Raw genomic sequence first — 18,803 nt, forward strand, 5'->3', positions numbered from 1 at the left:
GCCCCATGCATTTGGGAAGAGAGACCTAGGATAATAGTGTTTTTGGCTACCCACCATCAACATTCCATCTCCTCATTTAGATTCCATGCTATGATTTCCCTCCAGACACAGACTAAAACCAAAGAGCGCCTCTCTCTTTTTCTGAGCACTATGATTGGTTCAGGTACGTCACGTGAGACACAATGATTCCTTTGGTAGCTCCGACTGTGATTGAATCTAAAAGGTTATAAATTCTGGAGCCACTTTGAAGAGTGATGGGAGCAGAGCCATCAGGCTCCAAAGTGGCTCCAGAATTTATATTTGTGTATGAAGGTTTCTGTATAAAACCTGTAAATAGAGAAAACCAGATACTGATGACATCAATGTGAGCCCCTGCTTCAAGCCTTACTGCCAGAATTTTCAGATATGTGAGCCAGCAAATTCTCTGTTTAAAATAGTTTGGGTTGTGTGCTAGATTATCTGTCTTCTCCTCCACATCTTCCCTTGTTCTCCACCAGGCTCTGTGCCCCAAGATAATGACCTTCAAGGATTACATCAACAGGTTCCCCTTGCCCACTGATTTCCTGTTGGGCTTGGCCAATGGGAGGCACCAGTGGGAGATGAGAGAGCAGGAAGAGAACGATGTGAGGGTATTTATTCCCTTGGCTCTCTTCTTGTGGGATTGCTGAGGGCTGATTATACCTCTCTACAAAAGGCTACAGCTACTTTCAGGCAGTCTTCTCTCTCTCCTACTTCCTCTGCTTCTAGTAGGCCTTAGTCCTCTTGCTCTGTCAGGCCTAGGAATGATAATGGCTCCTGGAGGTGGCTGGCCCTAGAGTACTGCACTATTCCATTTGGTTTTCCTATTCCTTGCCCATGACTGCATGGCTCTTTGCACCAGGTTTTGTGACCCAAGGTATTGACTGGCTCCCCTTGCCCACAGGTTTCCTCTTGGGCTTGGCCAATGGGAGGCATCAGTGGGAGATCAGAGAGCAGGAAGAGAATACTTCCTTTATTAAACTGTCCTCAAATTGTCCATTTTGAGTGTGCCATTTGTTTCCTGTTAGGACCTGACTGGCATAGTAATTGGTATCAGGAATAGCCTGGAGCCAAGTCCAGCTGAGTCCAACATAGATTAACCAAATACAATCTGATCTGCAAACACTTGAACAAGAAGTAAATGCTTATTGTTATCTACCACTGATATTTTGTGGTTGTTTGTCACATAGCATCTTTGTGGCAATAACTAACCAACGCCCTTTGTATGGTCATGTGATTAAGTCATGAGCAATGGTATGTAAGAGGAAGTGATATATTCAACTCTTAGTTTGTGACCTCAACAGAAAGGTGTGTGCCTTTTATTTTTAAAACCTTCTCATCTCATGCTGCAGAAGTGTGGAGCCTGGATCCCTGATACTACAGAGTTGAACTATCAGTCAGGACTGCTTACACTCAGACTTTTATGTCAGAGTGATTTCCTTTTTTTTTTTTTTTTTCTTTTAGGCAGGGTCCCACTCTGTCACCCAGGCTGGTGCACAGTGGTGCAATCTCAGCTCACTGCAACCTCTGCCTCCCAGGTTCATGCAATTCTCCTGCCTCAGCTTCTCGAGTAGCTGGGATTATAGGTGCATACCACCACACCTGGCTAATTTTTGTATTTTTAGTAGAGACAGGGTTTCACCATGTTGGCCAGGCTGGTCTCAAACTCCTGAGGTCAAGCAGTCCATCCACTTCGGCCTCCCAAAGTGCTGGGATTATAGGCATGAGTCAAGGCACCCAGCCAGAGTGAAATGGATTTCTATCTGGCCATTGTTACAGCAGGAATGCTGGCATCCTAATGAACTTTGGGGTTTCTGCCACGAGCAACCGAGACAAAATGGGTTTGCTGCAAGTCCCTCGGAGTGCTCCTGCAACCCCAGTCCCTCCATGTCCATGATAGTCTACTTCCTGTTCTGCTGTGGGTCCTGCCCACTTTGCTGTTGAACACTGGGCCCATCCGTAGTCTGCCCTGAATCACTACTGCTCCTGTCACAAGGGTCCCCTTTCCTGCTCTACTGATAACTGTGTGGGTGTATCCAGCTTCACCGAAGGGCTGGCTGTAACCGGACAATTCAAATGTCTGCTAATTTAAAGCACAAAAATCATTAGAGTAGGTATGCACATTATAACTCAGAGGTGTGAAGACAGTGCAGCTTGTTTTCTATAATTGAATCTTTTGCGTGAACCCCTGCCCTGCTGGGTGGGACGGGGAAAATTTAGCTTGCCAATAATAATATTATCAGATTTTTTTGGTGTCTTTGTGGGTAACTTGATCACTCTTAGGCAAACACTGTTTTTTAGGCCTCCTTCTCTTCTCCCTTCATCTTGCCAAGATGGTGTCTGGGAGTCTGGGAAAGAGAAGGCTCATGTGACCTTGTGGTGGAAAGAAAGGGTTGCCTTGGATCTCTGTGAGCAGGTCCTTGTACTGTCCTCTGGCTCTGCCATGGAGTGCCTGACCTGATTTTATTCCTGACTTGCTATGTGTCACCTGCTGAGATGCAGCGGGCCTCATATGGCCTTAGGAATGTGATGCCAGCATCCAGCACTGAAGTCTACAGTTCCAATCATTTTCTTTCAGTCACAAAGTCTCACCTCTGTAGGCTTTCATTCCAACTCTCTGTACAGGCCTCTACAATACCTCCCCATACCTTCATGGGGCACAGGAAGCTCTTTTTCTATCTAGGATTAGTAGGGGTTAAGTTCTTGGGCAGGGCATTCTGTAGGACAGTTATATGTAATTCTATGTAAGGGGTCAATGTGGAACTTTATTACACTCATGCTCAACTAGGCACTGCAGAGCTAACTGAATTAGCATTTACCTAAGAGAGACCAGGTTACCCATAATAGGAGGATAATGTCTTCACTGCCTGCTGGATGGGGTCCACTGGCATTCACCAGGAAAACAGCATCAGTTCTAGGGGCCCAGGCCTCTTTGGACATTGGAAGATGATCTCCTGTTTAGGTAGATTGCTCACAGCTGTGCACACAGAGAATTGTTCATAAATATTGTGAATTACATTTGATAGAGACTAAGGGGCACTTTAGTTCTCATTTCCTGATGTCTTAAAAATTCCAATTCAAAGCTTACACAGGCAGAGCCCTCTCTAATTTGGTAGACCCTGAACCCTAATTCATTTGTTCAGGTTGGGCACTAAAGGAAAACAAGGCAAAGAAAGCTCCACAATCCACTGGGAATCAAATAGAAAGCTTTTATTTCCATAATCAGATTTTGCAATAATAAATTAGGCAGTGCCATGGGCAAGCAATGATGCAGCAGTGGTATGGTGTGAATGACATTACACAGATGTCTGTTTTTCCTGTTTTTCCTGAGTAAGCAGACCTGAGTCAAACCATTCAGCATTGTTGCCCAATCTCTGTCTCTGTAATGCTTTATTCTATTTCCATCAACCTATAATTACCGGCTATCCCTTATTCAACACTTAAAATAAGCCAGGCACTGTGCTAAGCATTTCCAGGAATTTCTGGAACAAGTTTCTTAACTTTTCTGAGTTTTCTCATCTGTAAAACTGGCATAAAACCTCACAAGGCTATTTTACTGATTAAATGAGGTGTTTATATCCCTTAGTGTGTTGCCTAGCACTTAAATCTAATGGCTGCTCAGGGCTTTTTATCTGAATTCATGTTATGAAAGTAGGCATTATATTACATGCTGTCTGAATCTATTCAGATCCTGAGTTCAGAGAGTGGGGGATACCAAATTATCTGAACATAAATATGAATATCCAGTTCCTGGGTTTGATAGTGATGGATACCTGTAGTTTTGAATGTTTTATAAATTACAGCTGCCCCTCAGAGATACTCCTGCCCAAGGTTGAGAGTTGACTAGCATATCTTTTTGCAAATTTTCCTAAAAAGGGAAGAAAATCAGCTCTTCATAAGTTTTCAGATTGTCATTATGCTGACAGGACTTAAGGTGGGCAAAAAATGAAAACCCCAGAAAAATGCTTTACTTCCTTTCTAGTCATAGGGTATTTCCACTCCTCACAGGGGACCTACAACCTAATCTGAAATACAGAATATTCACAAAAAGAGAAGACTATGGGTACATGGCACCATAGGCTAAGTACCCAGAAATGGTCTGAGGGAGGTGGTAAGCATATACAACTGCCCTCAGGGCTGGAACAATCTCAGAAAAAGCATTCCAAGGGGTGTGGGTGGAGCAGGGAGGGTGGGTCATCCATTGAACTGGGCAAAGCAGGTAAGATCTGGACAGGTGGAGCCAAAGAAAAGTGGCATTCCTGGAAGGAGTAATAAGCTGAGCACAAGGGCTGAGGGAGGCACAATGAGACCAGGTGGGAATGGATCATGTTGGAGTCTCCTCAGAGTGAAAGAGAGGAAGGGCTGGGGTGGGGGTGCCATAAACACTGGTATTTAAATTTTGAAACATACTTAGAAAGAGCACATGAACATTTATGAATAGTTGAGCATGTGTGTACCCATCATCCAGGTTTAGATATTGAACATGACCCATATCTACTAAGTCCTCCATGTGCCCTACCTGGGCTGCAGCTTTCTCCTTCCCCCTAGAGCTAATCACTAACTTGAATTTTTTTGTTGTCTCCTTGCAATAAGTTTATTCAATTGTACTTTGATTTTTTGTGAATGCAATCATACTCTATGAATTTTTCTGTTACTTTGTTTCTATCAGCATTGCTGTGTGTGTGTGTGTGTGTGTGTGTGTGTGTGTGTGTTGGGGGGTAGTTGTTTTGTTTTTCAGGCAGTCTCACTTTGTCACCCAGGCTGGAGTGCTGTGGCATGATCTTGGCTCACTGCAACCTCTGCCTCCTGGATTCAAGTGATTTTCGTGTCTCAGCCTCCCTAGTAGCTGGAATTACAGGTGCCTGCCACCTCGCCTGGCTAATTTTTGTATTTTTAGTAGAGATGGAGTTTCACCATGTTGGCCAGGCTGGTCTTGAATTCCTGACCTCAGGTGATCCACCCACCTCAGCCTCCCAAAGATCTGGGATTACAGGTGTGAGCCACTGCGCCTGGCCTGTTTTGGGACTCATCTATTTTATACAGCTGTAGGTAAATTCTGCTGCTGTATAATGTCCATTGTATGAATACTTTTACATTCTATTTGGGTGACTTCCTCTACTTAGCCATTACAAAATATGCTGATGTAGGTATTCTAGTATATATTATTTGGAATACAAGTACAAAGTTTATTTTGGTTGTATACCAGGAGTGGAATTGCTGGGTTGTAGGGGAGGCACAGGTTCTACTTTGCTAGTTAACACCAAACTGTTTTTCAGGGACGTTGTATCAATTTTCATTCCAACTGTCAGAAGATGAGTTTCTGTTTTCCTCATTTTGGCCAACATTTAGTATTCTCCTGCTTTTTAGTTTTTACCTATTGGTGAAGAGTCAAGTGATATCACATTTTAGTTTTCGTTTGCATTTTCCTGATTAATGCAGCTGAAGTTTATGTTTATGGGCTCTCAAAATATTTTTGTGGAATCAATCTTGGAGAATTGCTTTCAGCAATTTAAGTCATGTTGTGTTCTTTGGTATTTCTCCTTATAAAGAGCTCCAACAATACACAGAAAGCAAATGTGTATTACACCTCCATGTACCTTCCAGAACTTATTCTATATATTTATGCACAGGTAAAAATTGAATTTATTTTACAAGTTGCTTGTTTACCTTAGCATAGATCATACTATTTCAGTATGTACAGTCCTTCCTCCCTTCCTTCCTTCCTTCCTTCCTTCTTTCCTTTCCTCCCTCCCTCCCTCCCTCCCCCCCGCTTTCTTTCTTTCTTTTTTTTTGTTTTTTGAGACAGGTCTCACCCTGTTGTCCAGGCTGTACTGCAGTGGCATAATCACAGCTCACTGCAGCTGCAACCTCGTGATTCTCCCACCTCAGCCTCCCAAGTGTCTGGGACCACAGGTGCACATCACCATGCCCAGCTAACATTTATATTTTTTGTAGAGACGTGGTTTTGCCATGTTGCCCAGGCTAATCTTGAATTCCTAGGCTCAGGCGATCTGCTTGCCTTGGCCTCCCAAACTGCCAGGATTAAAGGCATGAGCCACTGCACCTGGCCTACTTCATTCTTCTAACTGTTGTGTAATGTTTCATGGTATGGATGAGCCATAATTTTACCAGTCCACACTTCCTCAATTAAGTAATTTTTAAACAAGTAATATGGATTTATAATATCCAAAATGTCAAAAAGGATATATCCCTCTCACTCCTTTTCCTCAACAAGTTATTGCCTTTGGCCTGGAGGCAGCCAAAATGACCATTTGTGGTAGAAATTGGCTAGATGCTCACCAGTCCCATCTGTTTCTTCTTCCTGAGCACACAGAAGCCATTTCTCAGTTTCCTAGAGTTACGTTGGAGTCAGATGACTTGGTCTGACCAATACAATATGGGAAGAGGTAACAGATACAGCTGAATCTTGGCCCACTTTGTGGTGTTCTGTCTCTCAACTGACTGGCTGGCTGAAGGCAGAGGATCCAGCAAAGACTCCAAGAAGGCCCCAGAAGATGGTGGTGCCACAAGATGGAGACAGCCAAAATCTTTCATTCTCCTCTTGAAGGAGAGGGACCAGAGACCTCTGCACTGGACTTTATGTGTTTTAGAAAAAAGCTTTTGGGTTAAGCCATCCAGATTTTCAGGTTGTTGCTTCAGCCAGCATCAATTACATTAACACAGAAAATGTCTTACGTGTCCTGAGATGTTCCACATAATATACACAAGCAATTACCAGTCCTCTATCAAAGAACACATAGGCTGTTTCTAAATTTTCTCTCTTACAATAATGCCACAATAAACATCCTAATTAATTGGGTTATCAGACATATTAAACCTTTAAGAGTGTTTGAAATATTGCAGGCACTTAGAAATCTGCTCCACCCCAGTCAGGTATTTCCCATCTTTTGCTCAGTTTAGCTTGAGCTCATCTAATTGGCATGGTGCCAGCCTGGGAGAATCTGAAGCTCCTTTCTGGCTCAGAATCCAGCTTGATGCTGAGACTGTACTTTCTTCATGGACAGATTTTTTTTTCCTACAATAACATTTATACATAGGCATTTCTGCAGGTCTTGAGTGCCCATCACTTTAGACATTCATTTTCTGGGATTGCCAAGCCGTCAGTTTGTCACCAGGCTCCAGACTCCTAGCTTGCGCATGTCCCCTCTACTCTCACACTTCATCTGTTTAATCAACACCATGCCTGAATGCATGCCTCTGCAGGGTACTATTCTAGGCACAAAGTGAAAAGCACACCTAAGGGGGTTTGGCTGTTATCGCCCTCCCATCACATTAAGTGTGACACGTGATAAGAGATAGATGGGAGGGAATAAATTCTAGCAGTCTATAATTGGTCCTGGTACTGACATGAAACTGCTAAGAAAATCAGCTCAGGTCAGAGGTATAAGGTTGTGTTTTTCTTTATATTCGGGTTTCTCACATAGAGTACACATTAATTTTTAGACTTGAATCACAGGAGCCTATAAAACTTGAATTGTTACAGCTATAATCCCCCACTTCAAAACATCACTAGTCTTGAAATCAGTCTTTTTTCCTCTATTCTGCAGGCACTAAAAGCAAAGCCCAATGCAAGTAAGTTACTTAAGGGTAATAAAGTAAGAAGGAGAAGCATGAATATACTTTTGTTCCCCGTTTCTCAGTTCAGACAGTGAGTCTCAACTTTTGGGTTTATGCACAGCAGCAGATGCTGTCTATACTGGGCTCATATCCTTTGGGCCTACTCTGGAGTTTGCTTTTAGAGAGTTCCAATACAAGAGGAGGACTGCCTATGTCTGCATGAGTGCATTCTCTGACCTTAGGAGCATGCTTTTCCAAGCACTGAGCTGGATAGAGGTGCAGGAGTGTTAACACCCTAAAGAGGAATAGAGTTGGTGGGATAATAGCTCAGCTTCCTTACCTCTTAGTGAGACAATTCTGAAGTATGTTCGATAGTTTCCCAGATGGATCACAGCAGGTTAAGCCTGGTTGCCCACATAGTGACCCCTCATTAACACACCCTTAATGACTATCCTTCCTTTCCTGTCTTACTTCTCCACTCCTTCAAAAGTGGAGTTGCCTCTTGGAGGCACCTTCTAAACAAACTATTTGTACCCAAATCCTGGTCTCAGAGTCTGATGTTAGGGGAACCCAAACTAAGACAAGGGCTCCTTTGAAAATGTAAGGAAAAACAAGGTCCCTCGCCTCAGGAAAATATGCCATACTTACAAGAAACCTAGGTAGGATTTGGTGAAATTCTGATAAAAGGGCCACAGTTCCAGAATCATCCTACCTTCCCTCTTCCCCATACCCTGAAGACTACTGACAGAGCTATATACAAAAAGCAGCAGCATAATATAACAGGAATAAAAGCATTTATTAAAAGTTTCAAAAGTGCCCCAAATCCCCACTGTACCCTGTTTAAAATACAATTGACCCTTGAAAAATGAGGACATTAGGGTTACCGACCACCTACACAGTCAAAAATCCATATATAACTTTGGGTCCTCCAAAACTTAATTACTAATAGCCTACTGTTGATTGGAAGTCTTACTGATAACATAAACTAGATTAACACATATTTTGTAGTTACATGTATTATATACTGTATTCTCACAATAAAGCTACAGAAAAGAAAATTTTAAAAATCTAAGGAAGAGAAAATATATTTACTATTCATTAGGTGGACGTGGATCATCACAAAGGGCTTCTCATTGTTTTCACATTGAGTAGGCTGAGGACAAGGAGGAAAAGGAGTGGCTGGTTGGTCTTGCTGTCTTGGGGTAGCAGAAACAGAAGAAAATCCATGTATCATTACGAGTAGGCCCCATAGTCCAAATCTGTGTTGTTCAAGGGACAACTGTACTCACCACATGGCTGGCTTCCTAACTATTCTCTGTCACAGTATACTTGCCTTTTCCTACACGATTTGCTTAGTTGTTTACTGTTTTCTACGAGACTGTTCCCTGAAAACAGAAACTGAGTCTGCTTTGGTCACCACTTTATACTCAGTGTTTATGACAATACTCTCTTTCACATGGAAGGTACTCCACAGGCTGAGAATGAGGTTGAGGTTTGGATTCTGACCTCAAAGAGCCGCCAATTCCTTGCATATTAAAATCACAGAATCCCTACCTCTATCAGGCTACATGGAGAAAATCAAGGAGAAAGGATAAATGAAATGAGCAGATCTGCAGAGCTGGTTCTGACTCAACTAATCCATCAAGCTATGCTTGTGGAGGAGGCAGAACAGAATCCATTGGTGACCCTGTCTGCCAAGAACATGGGCCAATTAACATCTTGAATTTTCACTATTAGATTAGTAGCTCCTTTTCACTGGGGAAGGGGAAGAAAGGAGGAAGGTTACCAAAATCTCTCCCTGAAGTATACCCTATTATATTTCTATATATATATTTTTATATATTATATATATATATATAATTTCTTTTTTGAGACGGAGTCTCACATTCTTTTGCTGAGGCTGGAGTGCAGTGGCATGATCTTGGCTCACTACAACCTCTGCCTCCTGGGTTCAAGCGATTCTCCTGCCTCAACCTCCTGAGTAGCTGGGATTACAGGCGCCAGCCACCATGGCTGGCTAATTTTTGTATTTTTAGTAGAGATGGGATTTTACCGTATTGGCCAGGGTGGTCTCGAACTCCTGACCTCACGTGATTCACCTGCCTGGGCCTCCCAAAATGCTGGGATTACAGGTTTGAGCCACCATGCCAGGGAGAAAAACAAAAAACAAAAAAAAACTGAAGTATGTCCATGGGTCATACAGCTCAACAACCCCAACTTAAGAATTTCTGATTTGTAGACCTTTCTATTGGTACAAACCTTGAAGCTAATACTTACCATCAGATTTAGCTCCTTTCTGATACATTTGATCCCATCCCTCTCCTCCCTGCAAAAAGAAAAAGGCAGAACATACGGTAAAGAAAGTGTCAGTAGTAATAGCTGAAACCACTTACAGCAAGGCCTGTGCTATGCTTTCTGGAACTGTGGCACCTTTGCTGGGCCTGGACTATTTTATCCTCTAAATGTGCATGTATTGAAATCATGTTAACTTTGCAAGGTCTGGTACAAATGCTTCCTTCTTCATGAAACATTCTCCAACCCTACCAACTAGGTGGAAACCCACTAGTAGCTTCTAGTTGACCGGTTTCATGGTCAGTTGGACCTCCCACAGCAGAGCTCACGCAGAGCTTCCAGTGCTTGGAGGTGTTTTAGAACCAAATTAAGATCTACTTGCCCAGTGCAGTAACGCCAGATTGCCACACAGGTTTTGCTGCAGTAGAAAGGCAGGACTCCTAGCAAGGAGAGGAGAATTGGTGTGCTCAAGCTTAAGACCTAAACTTCCCCAGCCTGACCAACATGGTGAAACCCGCCTCTACCAAAAATACAAAAATTAGCCAGGCGTGGTGGCAGGCGCCTGTAATCCCAGCTACTCAGGAGGCTGAGGCAGAAGAATCGCTTGCACCTGGGAGGCAGAGGTTGCAGTAAGCCCAGATAGTACCACTGCACTCTAGCTTGGGTGACAGACCGAGGTTTCGTCTCAAAAAAAAAAAAAAAAAAAAGTCTAGGCGCAGTGGCTCACCCTTGTAATCTCAGCACTTTGAGAAGCTGAGGTGGGTGGATCACAAGGTCAGGAGTTTGAGACCAGCCTGGCCAATATGGTGAAACTCCCGTCTCTACTAAAAATACAAAAATTAGCTGGGCGTGGTGGCACGCGCCTGTAGTCCCAGCTACTGGGAGGCTGAGGCAGGAGGATCACTTGAACATGGGATGCAGATGTTGCAGTGAGCCGAGATCATGCCACCGCACTCCAGCCTGTGCCACAGAGGGAGACTCCGTCTCCCACAAAAAACAAAACAAAACAAAACAAAAAAACCTCTGAACTTCCCATGGCTTGCAGGAAAAGAATTTTTTTTTTCTTGGAGATGGAGTCTGGCTCTGTCACCCAGTCTGGAGTGCCGTGGCACGATCAACGTTCACTGCAACTTCCGCTTCCTGGGTTCAAGCCATTCTCCTGCTTCAGCCTCCCGAATAGTCCCGCGCTGCCACACCTGGCTAATTTTTTGTATTTTTTTAGTAGAGACGGGGGTTTCACCATATTGGCCAGGCTGGTCTCGAACTCCTGACCTTGTGATCCCACCCCCGCCGCCGGCCCCCCTCCCCCGCTTCTCAAAGTGCTGAGATTACAGGCGTTAGCCACCGCACCCAGTCTTTTTTTTTTTCTTTTAGAGTCTCGGTCTGTTGCCGACTGGAGTGCAGTGGCATGCAGCATGCTCTCGGGTCACTGCAACCTCTGCCTCCTAGGTTCAAGCGATTCTCCTGCCTCAGCCTCCCTAGTAGCTGGGATTACAGGCGAGTACCACCACGCCTGGCTAATTTTTGTATTTTTAGTAGAGACGGGGTTTCACCATGTTGGTCAGGATGGTCTCGAACTCCTGACCTCAGGTGATCCGCCCGCCTCGGCCTCTCAAAGTTGAGCCACTGCACCCGGCCTAAGGTCTCTTCCTTAATAATTGCCATTGGACTGAAAGGTGTCCAACCTAGAACAGTTTCGCACCTAGCCCTATTCCTGTTAGATGCTCTTTATTTTTTAAAATCCAATTTACCAAGCGTGTTGTCTTCAGCTCGCTAATTTCTCCAATGGCACTACGAAGTCAAACTGAGAAAACTGTTCAGTGGGGGTGACAAAAGCCAAGGCTCGTGAGACAACCCCCAGATCCGTGGGTCGATCTGACTTGTTTAAATAGCTCAAGCCCTGTTCGGGGGAAAAAACCTTCCGAGGCCCTCAAGGCAGGTGCTTGAGCTGCAGATCTAAAGCTGCGAATGGACAGAACCCGCCTAATGCAGGAGGGAACCGCGAGAGACAGCGCCACGGCATGCCTTAGAGAGAACGTCCGCCTTGAAAAAAATGTCACCAGGCAAACTTCCAGTTTCACTCCGACCGGTGGCCTAAGGCCTTTTATCCTAGTTGGCAGTGGTCCACACCCGAAGGCCACCCCACCCAGCCGCTCCCTCAGGGCTTCTCCACACCCCGTGGAGCCTTTCGCACGTCTCGATGGTGTGACGGTTACGCCGTGACGTCACTCCAGAGGAAGTGGTAAGACGAGCGGGGTAATGGGGCTCTTGAAGGGCTGCAGCCCTAACAAGGAGAAGCGCTCTAAGAGCCTGGAGGCGGGACCAACTTATGACTGACGTCTACCTACACCCATTGCTTTTCTGATTCCTTCTCAAACAAACCAATGAATGCGACGACGGAGCCAGCAACGCGCTCCAGGCGCTAGAAGTGGCTCCGCCCCTTCTACTTTGCGGCCCTTTGGTCGCCATGCTTAGTGTGGCTACTGCCTCTGTGCTATTTGAGGCTCTCGTAAGGCTTTTCGATGCCTTCGATGAACCTCTACCTAAGCATTTCTTTCCTTTCACCGCCAACTCCCATCTTCTCGGGTTTCTAGCTCGCTCACTTTGTATCCAGCCACACTGGAGATGGCGGCCGGAGGCGAGCCCGAGGTGGGGCGTGACCAGCGCGGTGACGTCAGCGCGCTGCGTGTCGGCAGGTGGAGGGAGAAGGGAAAGTTTGGCCCGTGCGTGGGGCTGGGGTGGAGGGCGGGACAGAGGGGCTGGGCCCAGGCAAAGCTTCTGTCGCTGCTGCTGCGGAGGCCGAGGACAGGACGTGGGCTGGGCCGGGCAGTGCCGGACGCAGAGGAGCAGGAGGCGAGGTCCGCCGGAGCTCTGAGCCCCCGCCGCTCTGCCGCGCGGTGACCCCGCGCCCTGGCGCCGTCCGACCAGTGGCTGTTCCGAGACGATTGGTGGGGGCGCGGCGGCGGCTGTTGGGGGTGGGGAGACGCGCGGCGAGGAGACAAGCGAGGTCAGCGAGTTTGAGGGAGGACCGCGAGCCGCTGCCGCCGTCATGTCCGAGGACTCGAGCGCCCTGCCCTGGTCCATCAACAGGGACGATTACGAGCTGCAGGAGGTGATCGGTGAGAGCACGCGCCGCGGAGGGGGAAGGCGCGGCGCTGGGCGGCGGGGGACGCGGGAACGTGGGGATCCGCGGAAGCTCGGGGAGCGCATCCTCACAGAAATTCGTGGGACGCTTGTGTCGAGCGCGTGTGAGACGGGAAGGGGGTTTTGAGGCGCGCGCCTGTGAGGCGGCGTGGGATGGGGTGGGGCTTGAGGGGGCTCAGGAGAGATTTGTGTACAGCATTCTCCGATGTGTGGACAGGAGCGACCCATGTGTCTTGTAGAGAAAGAAACTGCAGGTGTGGGACAGGCCTTACCGAGGCTGTGTGAGAAATGGGATCTTGAAGTTGTGGGCACAGCCATCGATTTCTGCTTTAGTTTTTTCCTCCCGGTCCGTGCTGGGGCGAGCTGGGGATCCTCCAGGTGAAGCTGCAGGAACCACGCTGAGCAACAGAGACCCAGCTTCTGACTCCTTTCGAGTGACTTTCCAGTCGAGGAGGTAGACATTAAATAAGTAGACAAAAAGAATTAAAAAGGGCCGGGCGTGGTGGCTCACGCCTGTAATCCCAGCACTTTGGGAGGCCGAGGCGTGCGGGTCACGAGGTCAGGAGATTGAGACCAGCCTGGCCAATATGGTGAAAGCCTGTCTCTACTAAAAATACAAAAATTAGTTGGATGTGGTGGGGCTCGCCCGTAGTCCCAGCTACCTGGGAGGCTGAGGCAGAAGAATCCTTAAACCCGGGAGGTGGAGGTTGCAGCAAGCCTAGATCGCACCACAGCACTCCAGCCTGAGCGACAGAGCGAGACTCTGTCTGTGGTGGGGGGGGTGGGGGTGGGGCGGAATTAAAAAGAAGAGGTTTTGGCAAGTGCCATGAAGGAGATAAACAAGATGTTCTGATAGAGAATAACCTGGAGATCTAGGTAGGGTGATTTCAAGGAAAATTCTTTTTCAGAGGCGATGACATTTCAATTGAGCCCTGAAGGATGAGAAGTGAGGATTAAGAGCCTCAGCAAGATTTTTCCTTACAGAGGGATGAGGAGATGCAGTGGCCTTGAGTAGGGGAAAAGCTTCATATGTTTTAGGACCTGAAGGAAGGTTGGCAAGGATAGAGAGGGAAGGGAGGAGCCAGAGCTTAGGGATCTTCTCAGACTTCCTACAGATTTTGGAATTTTGTGTATCACTGGAGGCCCTCAAATAGTGCCTTGACGTGATCCGATAAATTGGGCTGGTGTGTGAAAAGATTTGAAGGGGGTCCAGGAATACCAGTTGGCAGAGACCAAAACTTGCACAAACATAGATTGTAATTCTCACAGAAGCCTAGGGATTGGGAGGAGGCTGGGGACTGGGGATGAGGGGAGTATTTGTTGGACAACAATAACCCAGTGACCTTGGAAATCAAAAGGGGGGGTGAGTTTAGCTATACAGGCTCAATCAAACTGACATGAGCAGACACCTGTGTATTGGAGGAAGGAGAATTGTCTACTTTGCCAGCATCCTGCCCTAAAATTAGTTTTATAACAAAGACCAACTGAAGACTTCTTAGCTGCCTTGGGAGTGTCGGTGTTTATTTCACTGTGGGTTTAAAAAAACTGTGAAAAAAAATTTTTTTTACTTGCCTCTTGTTTTAAGACAATCTGGGCTTAAAGCAGTATTGGTTTGTGTAGGAAAAACAAAAACAAAACAAAACAAAAAAAACCTGGACTAAATAAAGACATCACATCTTTGTTTAAGCCACTTCATGGGCCTGTGTACTTGCTACGTATTTATTGGGTCTTTGACGTGTATTCGTTGATTCTAAAGACAGCTGGTTCCCGGTCTGAACTGATTGCTTCTGGTTCCGCCAGTCAGTTTCATATTGAAGAAAAGGATTAAATGGAAGATTCCAAAATGATGCCAGAGAAGTAAAGACGAGGTTCCCTATCGTCATTTTAAAAGAGTTTTATTTTTTATTTTATTTTTTTTCTGGTAGTGTGTCCATCTTTCTAGGGTGAAGAGGGTGGTTGTAGTCATTCTCAAAGCCTTTGGTGTTAAGATGGCAAAGAATTTCAGAGTTGCAAAGGCGCTAGAGATTTGGTGATTTGTTAATTTGGTGTCCTCAGACCCTAAGGATGTCTGTGAGTGGGCAAAAGGTAGCCTCTCAGTCTTCTGGATAGGGTTAGTGTTCCTCACATTCACAAAGTGGTCCATGGTTAGGAACTCCAGTGTGATTTGACCATCTTTTATAGATTTAAAACAGCTTTACTGAGGTATAATTTAATATAAAATTGACCCATTTTAAGTGTAACGTTTAGTGATTTTTAGTAAATTCCCTGTGTTGTACAACTGTCTTCACCATAATCCAGTTTTAGAGTATTTCCAACATCCCCATGAGATCTCTTGTGCTTTCTTACAGTTAATCCCCTTTTCCACCCCCAGCCTTAGGCAACCATAAATCTACTTTTTGTCTCTATAGACTTGCCTTTTTTGGACATTTGTGTAAATGGGATCATATAACATGTGGTCTTTTATGTTTGGTTTCTTTCGCTTAGCATAAACATTTTTTCATTTGAAAAAAACAAATTTGAGATATAGTTTACATACCGTAAGATTTACCTGATTAAAATGTACAATTCAATAATCTTTTAGTAAATTTACATAATTGTTCAGTCATCACCACAATCCAATTTTAGAACATTTCCATCATTCCAGAAAGATGCCTCATGTCCATTTGCAGTCGCTCCCTGTTCCCACCCCCAGCCCTAGGCAATCACAAATATACTTTCTGTCTCTATAGATTTGCCCTTTCTGGACATTTCATATACATGTAATCATATAATATGTGGTCCTTTGCGTTTGGCTTCTTTTACTTCCCATAATGCTTTTTGAGGTTCATCCATCTGCCATGTAGTACATGGTTCCTTTTTATTGGACACCAGTTAATAGGCATTGGATTGTTTCTGCTTTTTGGATGTTTGGAATAAGGCTGCTTTGAGTATTCGCATCAAGTCATCCCATGAATTTGTTTCGTTTTCCTTGGATGTATACCCAGGAGTGGAATTGCTGGGTTGTATCACAAATTTAACTGTTTAAGAAACTGCCAAACTGTTTTTCAAAGTAACTGTACCATTTTATGTTCCTACTAGTAATTATAAGAGTTCTCATTTCTCTACATTTGTTGTCTTTTTGCATGTAACCATCCTAGTGGTTATGAAGTGGTATCTCATTGTTGTTTGGATTTGCATTGCCCTAATGACTAATGATGACGAACATCCTTTCATGTGCTTATTTATTAGGCTTTCATAGATCTTCTTTGGTGAAATATCTGTTCAAATCTTTTGTCCAGTTGGACTGCCCATTGGGTTGTTTTCTTTTTTCTTTTCTTTTCTTTTTTTTTTGAGATGGAGTCTTGCTCTGTTGCCCAGGCTGGAGTACAGTGGTGAGATCTCAGCTCACTGCAAACTCTGCCTCTTGGGTTCAAGCAATTCTCCTGTCTCAGCCTCCTGAGTAGCTGGGATTATAGGTGCTCGCCACCATGCCCAGCTAATTTTTGTATTTTTAGTAGTGATGGGGTTTCACCATGTTGGGCAGGCTGATCTCAAACTCCTGACCTCAGGTGATCCGCCTGCCTTGGCCTCCCAAAGTGCTGGGATTACAGGGGTGAGCCACTGTGCCTGGCTGGTTTTTTTTTTTTTATTTTGAGTTATAGAAGTGTGGGTATATGTATTCATTCTGGGTATGTGTCCTTTATCTGATATATGATTTAATTTAAATATTTTCCCATCTGTAGTATTTTTTTTTCTTTTCATTTCCTTTTTTTTTTTTTTTTGAGTCTTACTCTGTCACCTAGGGTGGAGTGCAGTGGCATGAACAGGGCTCACTGCAACCTCCACCTCCTGGCCTCAAGTGATCCTCCCACACCTGCCTCCCTGGTAGCTGGCACTACAGATGCGTGCCACCATGTTTGGCTAATTTTTGTGTCTTTTGTAGAGACCGAGTTTTGCCACATTTCCCAGGATGATCTCAAATTCAGTGCAACCTCCACCTCCTGGGCTCAAGTGATCCTCCCACCCCTGCCTCCCTGGTAGATGGGACTACAGGTGCATGCCACCACGTTTGGCTAAGTTTTGTGTTTTTTGTAGAGACCAAGTGTCGCCACATTTCCCAGGATGATCTCAAATTCCTGGGCTCAAGCGATCCGCCTGCCTCAGCCTTCCAAAGTGCTAGGATTACAGGCGTGAGCCACTGTGCCTAGCCTTCTTTAATTTTAACTTTTTTTTTTTTTTGAGTTGCAGTCTTACTCTGTCACCCAGGCTGGAGTGCAGTGCCATGATCTTGGCTCACTGCAACCTCTGCTTCCTGGGTTCAAGCAATTCTCCTGTCTCAGCCTCCCGAGTAGGTGGGATTACATGTGCGTGCCACCACACCCAGCTAATTTTTTGTATTTTTAGCCTCCCAAAGTGTTGGGGTTACAGGTGTGAGCCCCCGCGCTTGACCTCTTTCATTTACTTAATGGTGTCTTTTAAAGTACAAAAGTTTTGAATTTTGATGTTTATCACTTTTTTTCTTTTATTTATTTTGCCGTTGGTGTTGTATCTAAGAAATCTTTACTAACCCAGCATTGTGAAGATTTTTTTATCCTATAGTTTCTTTTAAGTGTTAGTTTTAGCTCTTGCATTTAAGCCTCTAATACAAATTGAGTTAATTTTTGTGTATGGTGTGAAATAAGGTGAACCACCTTGTTTTACAGTTGAAGACACAGAGACAGAAAGGTAAAATGACTGCCTGAAGCCATATAGCTAATTAGAGGCAGAGCCAATACTGGCATCTATGTCTCCTTGTAGCCTAATTCAGGATCTTTGTTCCTGTATCTACATTGGTTCTTGGATATAAACTAGAAGATGGGGGACATTGTCTCACAGATTAAGGGAAATATCTCCCCTGCTTTTTTTTTTTTGAGACAGTGTCTCACTCTGTCACCCAGGCTGAAATGCAATCACAGCTCACTGTCTCACTGTTCGAACTCCTGGCTCAAGTGATCCTCTTGCCTTGGCCTCCCCAGTAGCTGGTCTACAGACACGTGCCACCATGCCCGCCTCATAGTTTTATTTTTTGTAGAGACAGGGTCTGATATGTTGTCCAGGCTGGTCTCTACTTCTGGGCTCAAGCGATCCTCCCACCATAGCCTCCTAAAGTGTTGGGATTTACAGGTATGAAGCACTGTGCCTGGCCAAGGGAAGTATCTATCCTTAGAGTGAAAAAAATCTGATAGATATTCCACACCTGTCACATCCTTCCAGTCTACTCCTTACAGCCTCTCCATTTTCCCAACAGGGAGAAAAAAATTTTTTTCCTTGATCTACAGCCTAGTACAAGTAGCAAGTTTCAGTAAAGCGTTGTATTCTTATTCTAACTTTGCTTCCATACCAAAATGTTTGGTACATAGTAATTTGTAATAAGCTGTGGTCTTCAAAATGAATCTTTGCGATTTCAGGTTACACTCAACTTTTTCAGGAAACAAATGATTAAAATCTAGAAAAAAGGTTTTGGGATCATTTAAATTTTGTTTTCAAAGGATTTTTTCTAGAGAAATCAGTGTAATGGTGTCATCTCCATCAAAACACATACATTTATTTGAACTGTAATCTGTTTATTTGAACTGTAATTTCTTTCACATTTGCTTCTTAGCACTATACTATTTATGGGATTGTTTCTCACATTCTGTTTTGTTCTTCGTCTTTCTGGTAAAGTCCTACAGAGAACAGAATCTCCTCCTGGGAACATATTAAAAGCCTGTAGACTGAAAATTCAAGGGCTTTTTTTTTTTTTTTTTTTTTTT

At 44.7% G+C, this 18,803-nt stretch overlaps 1 protein-coding gene and 1 long non-coding RNA gene across 2 annotated transcripts in view; one reads left to right on the top strand and one right to left on the bottom strand.

The window, feature by feature from the left end:
- Nucleotides 1–5,232: 5,232 nt before the first annotated feature.
- Nucleotides 5,233–12,098, bottom strand: LOC108512240 (uncharacterized). The gene is made up of 4 exons (XR_001880541.1): nucleotides 11,640–12,098; nucleotides 9,874–9,922; nucleotides 8,689–8,792; nucleotides 5,233–5,392 (listed from the first exon to the last, which is right to left on the bottom strand). It is a non-coding gene; the product is annotated as an uncharacterized LOC108512240 (long non-coding RNA).
- A 452-nt stretch (nucleotides 12,099–12,550) lies between these two features.
- Nucleotides 12,551–18,803, top strand: part of OXSR1 (oxidative stress responsive kinase 1) — a 97,754-nt gene continuing 91,501 nt past the window's right edge. The window contains 1 exon segment of the mRNA XM_017847390.1: nucleotides 12,551–13,007. Within this exon segment, the coding sequence (XP_017702879.1) occupies nucleotides 12,938–13,007 (70 nt within the window). The 5' untranslated portion in view covers nucleotides 12,551–12,937.

This window comes from Rhinopithecus bieti, unplaced genomic scaffold (assembly GCF_001698545.2).
Source record: "Rhinopithecus bieti isolate Rb0 unplaced genomic scaffold, ASM169854v2 scaffold_30015, whole genome shotgun sequence".
Lineage (NCBI taxonomy): Eukaryota > Metazoa > Chordata > Mammalia > Primates > Cercopithecidae > Rhinopithecus > Rhinopithecus bieti.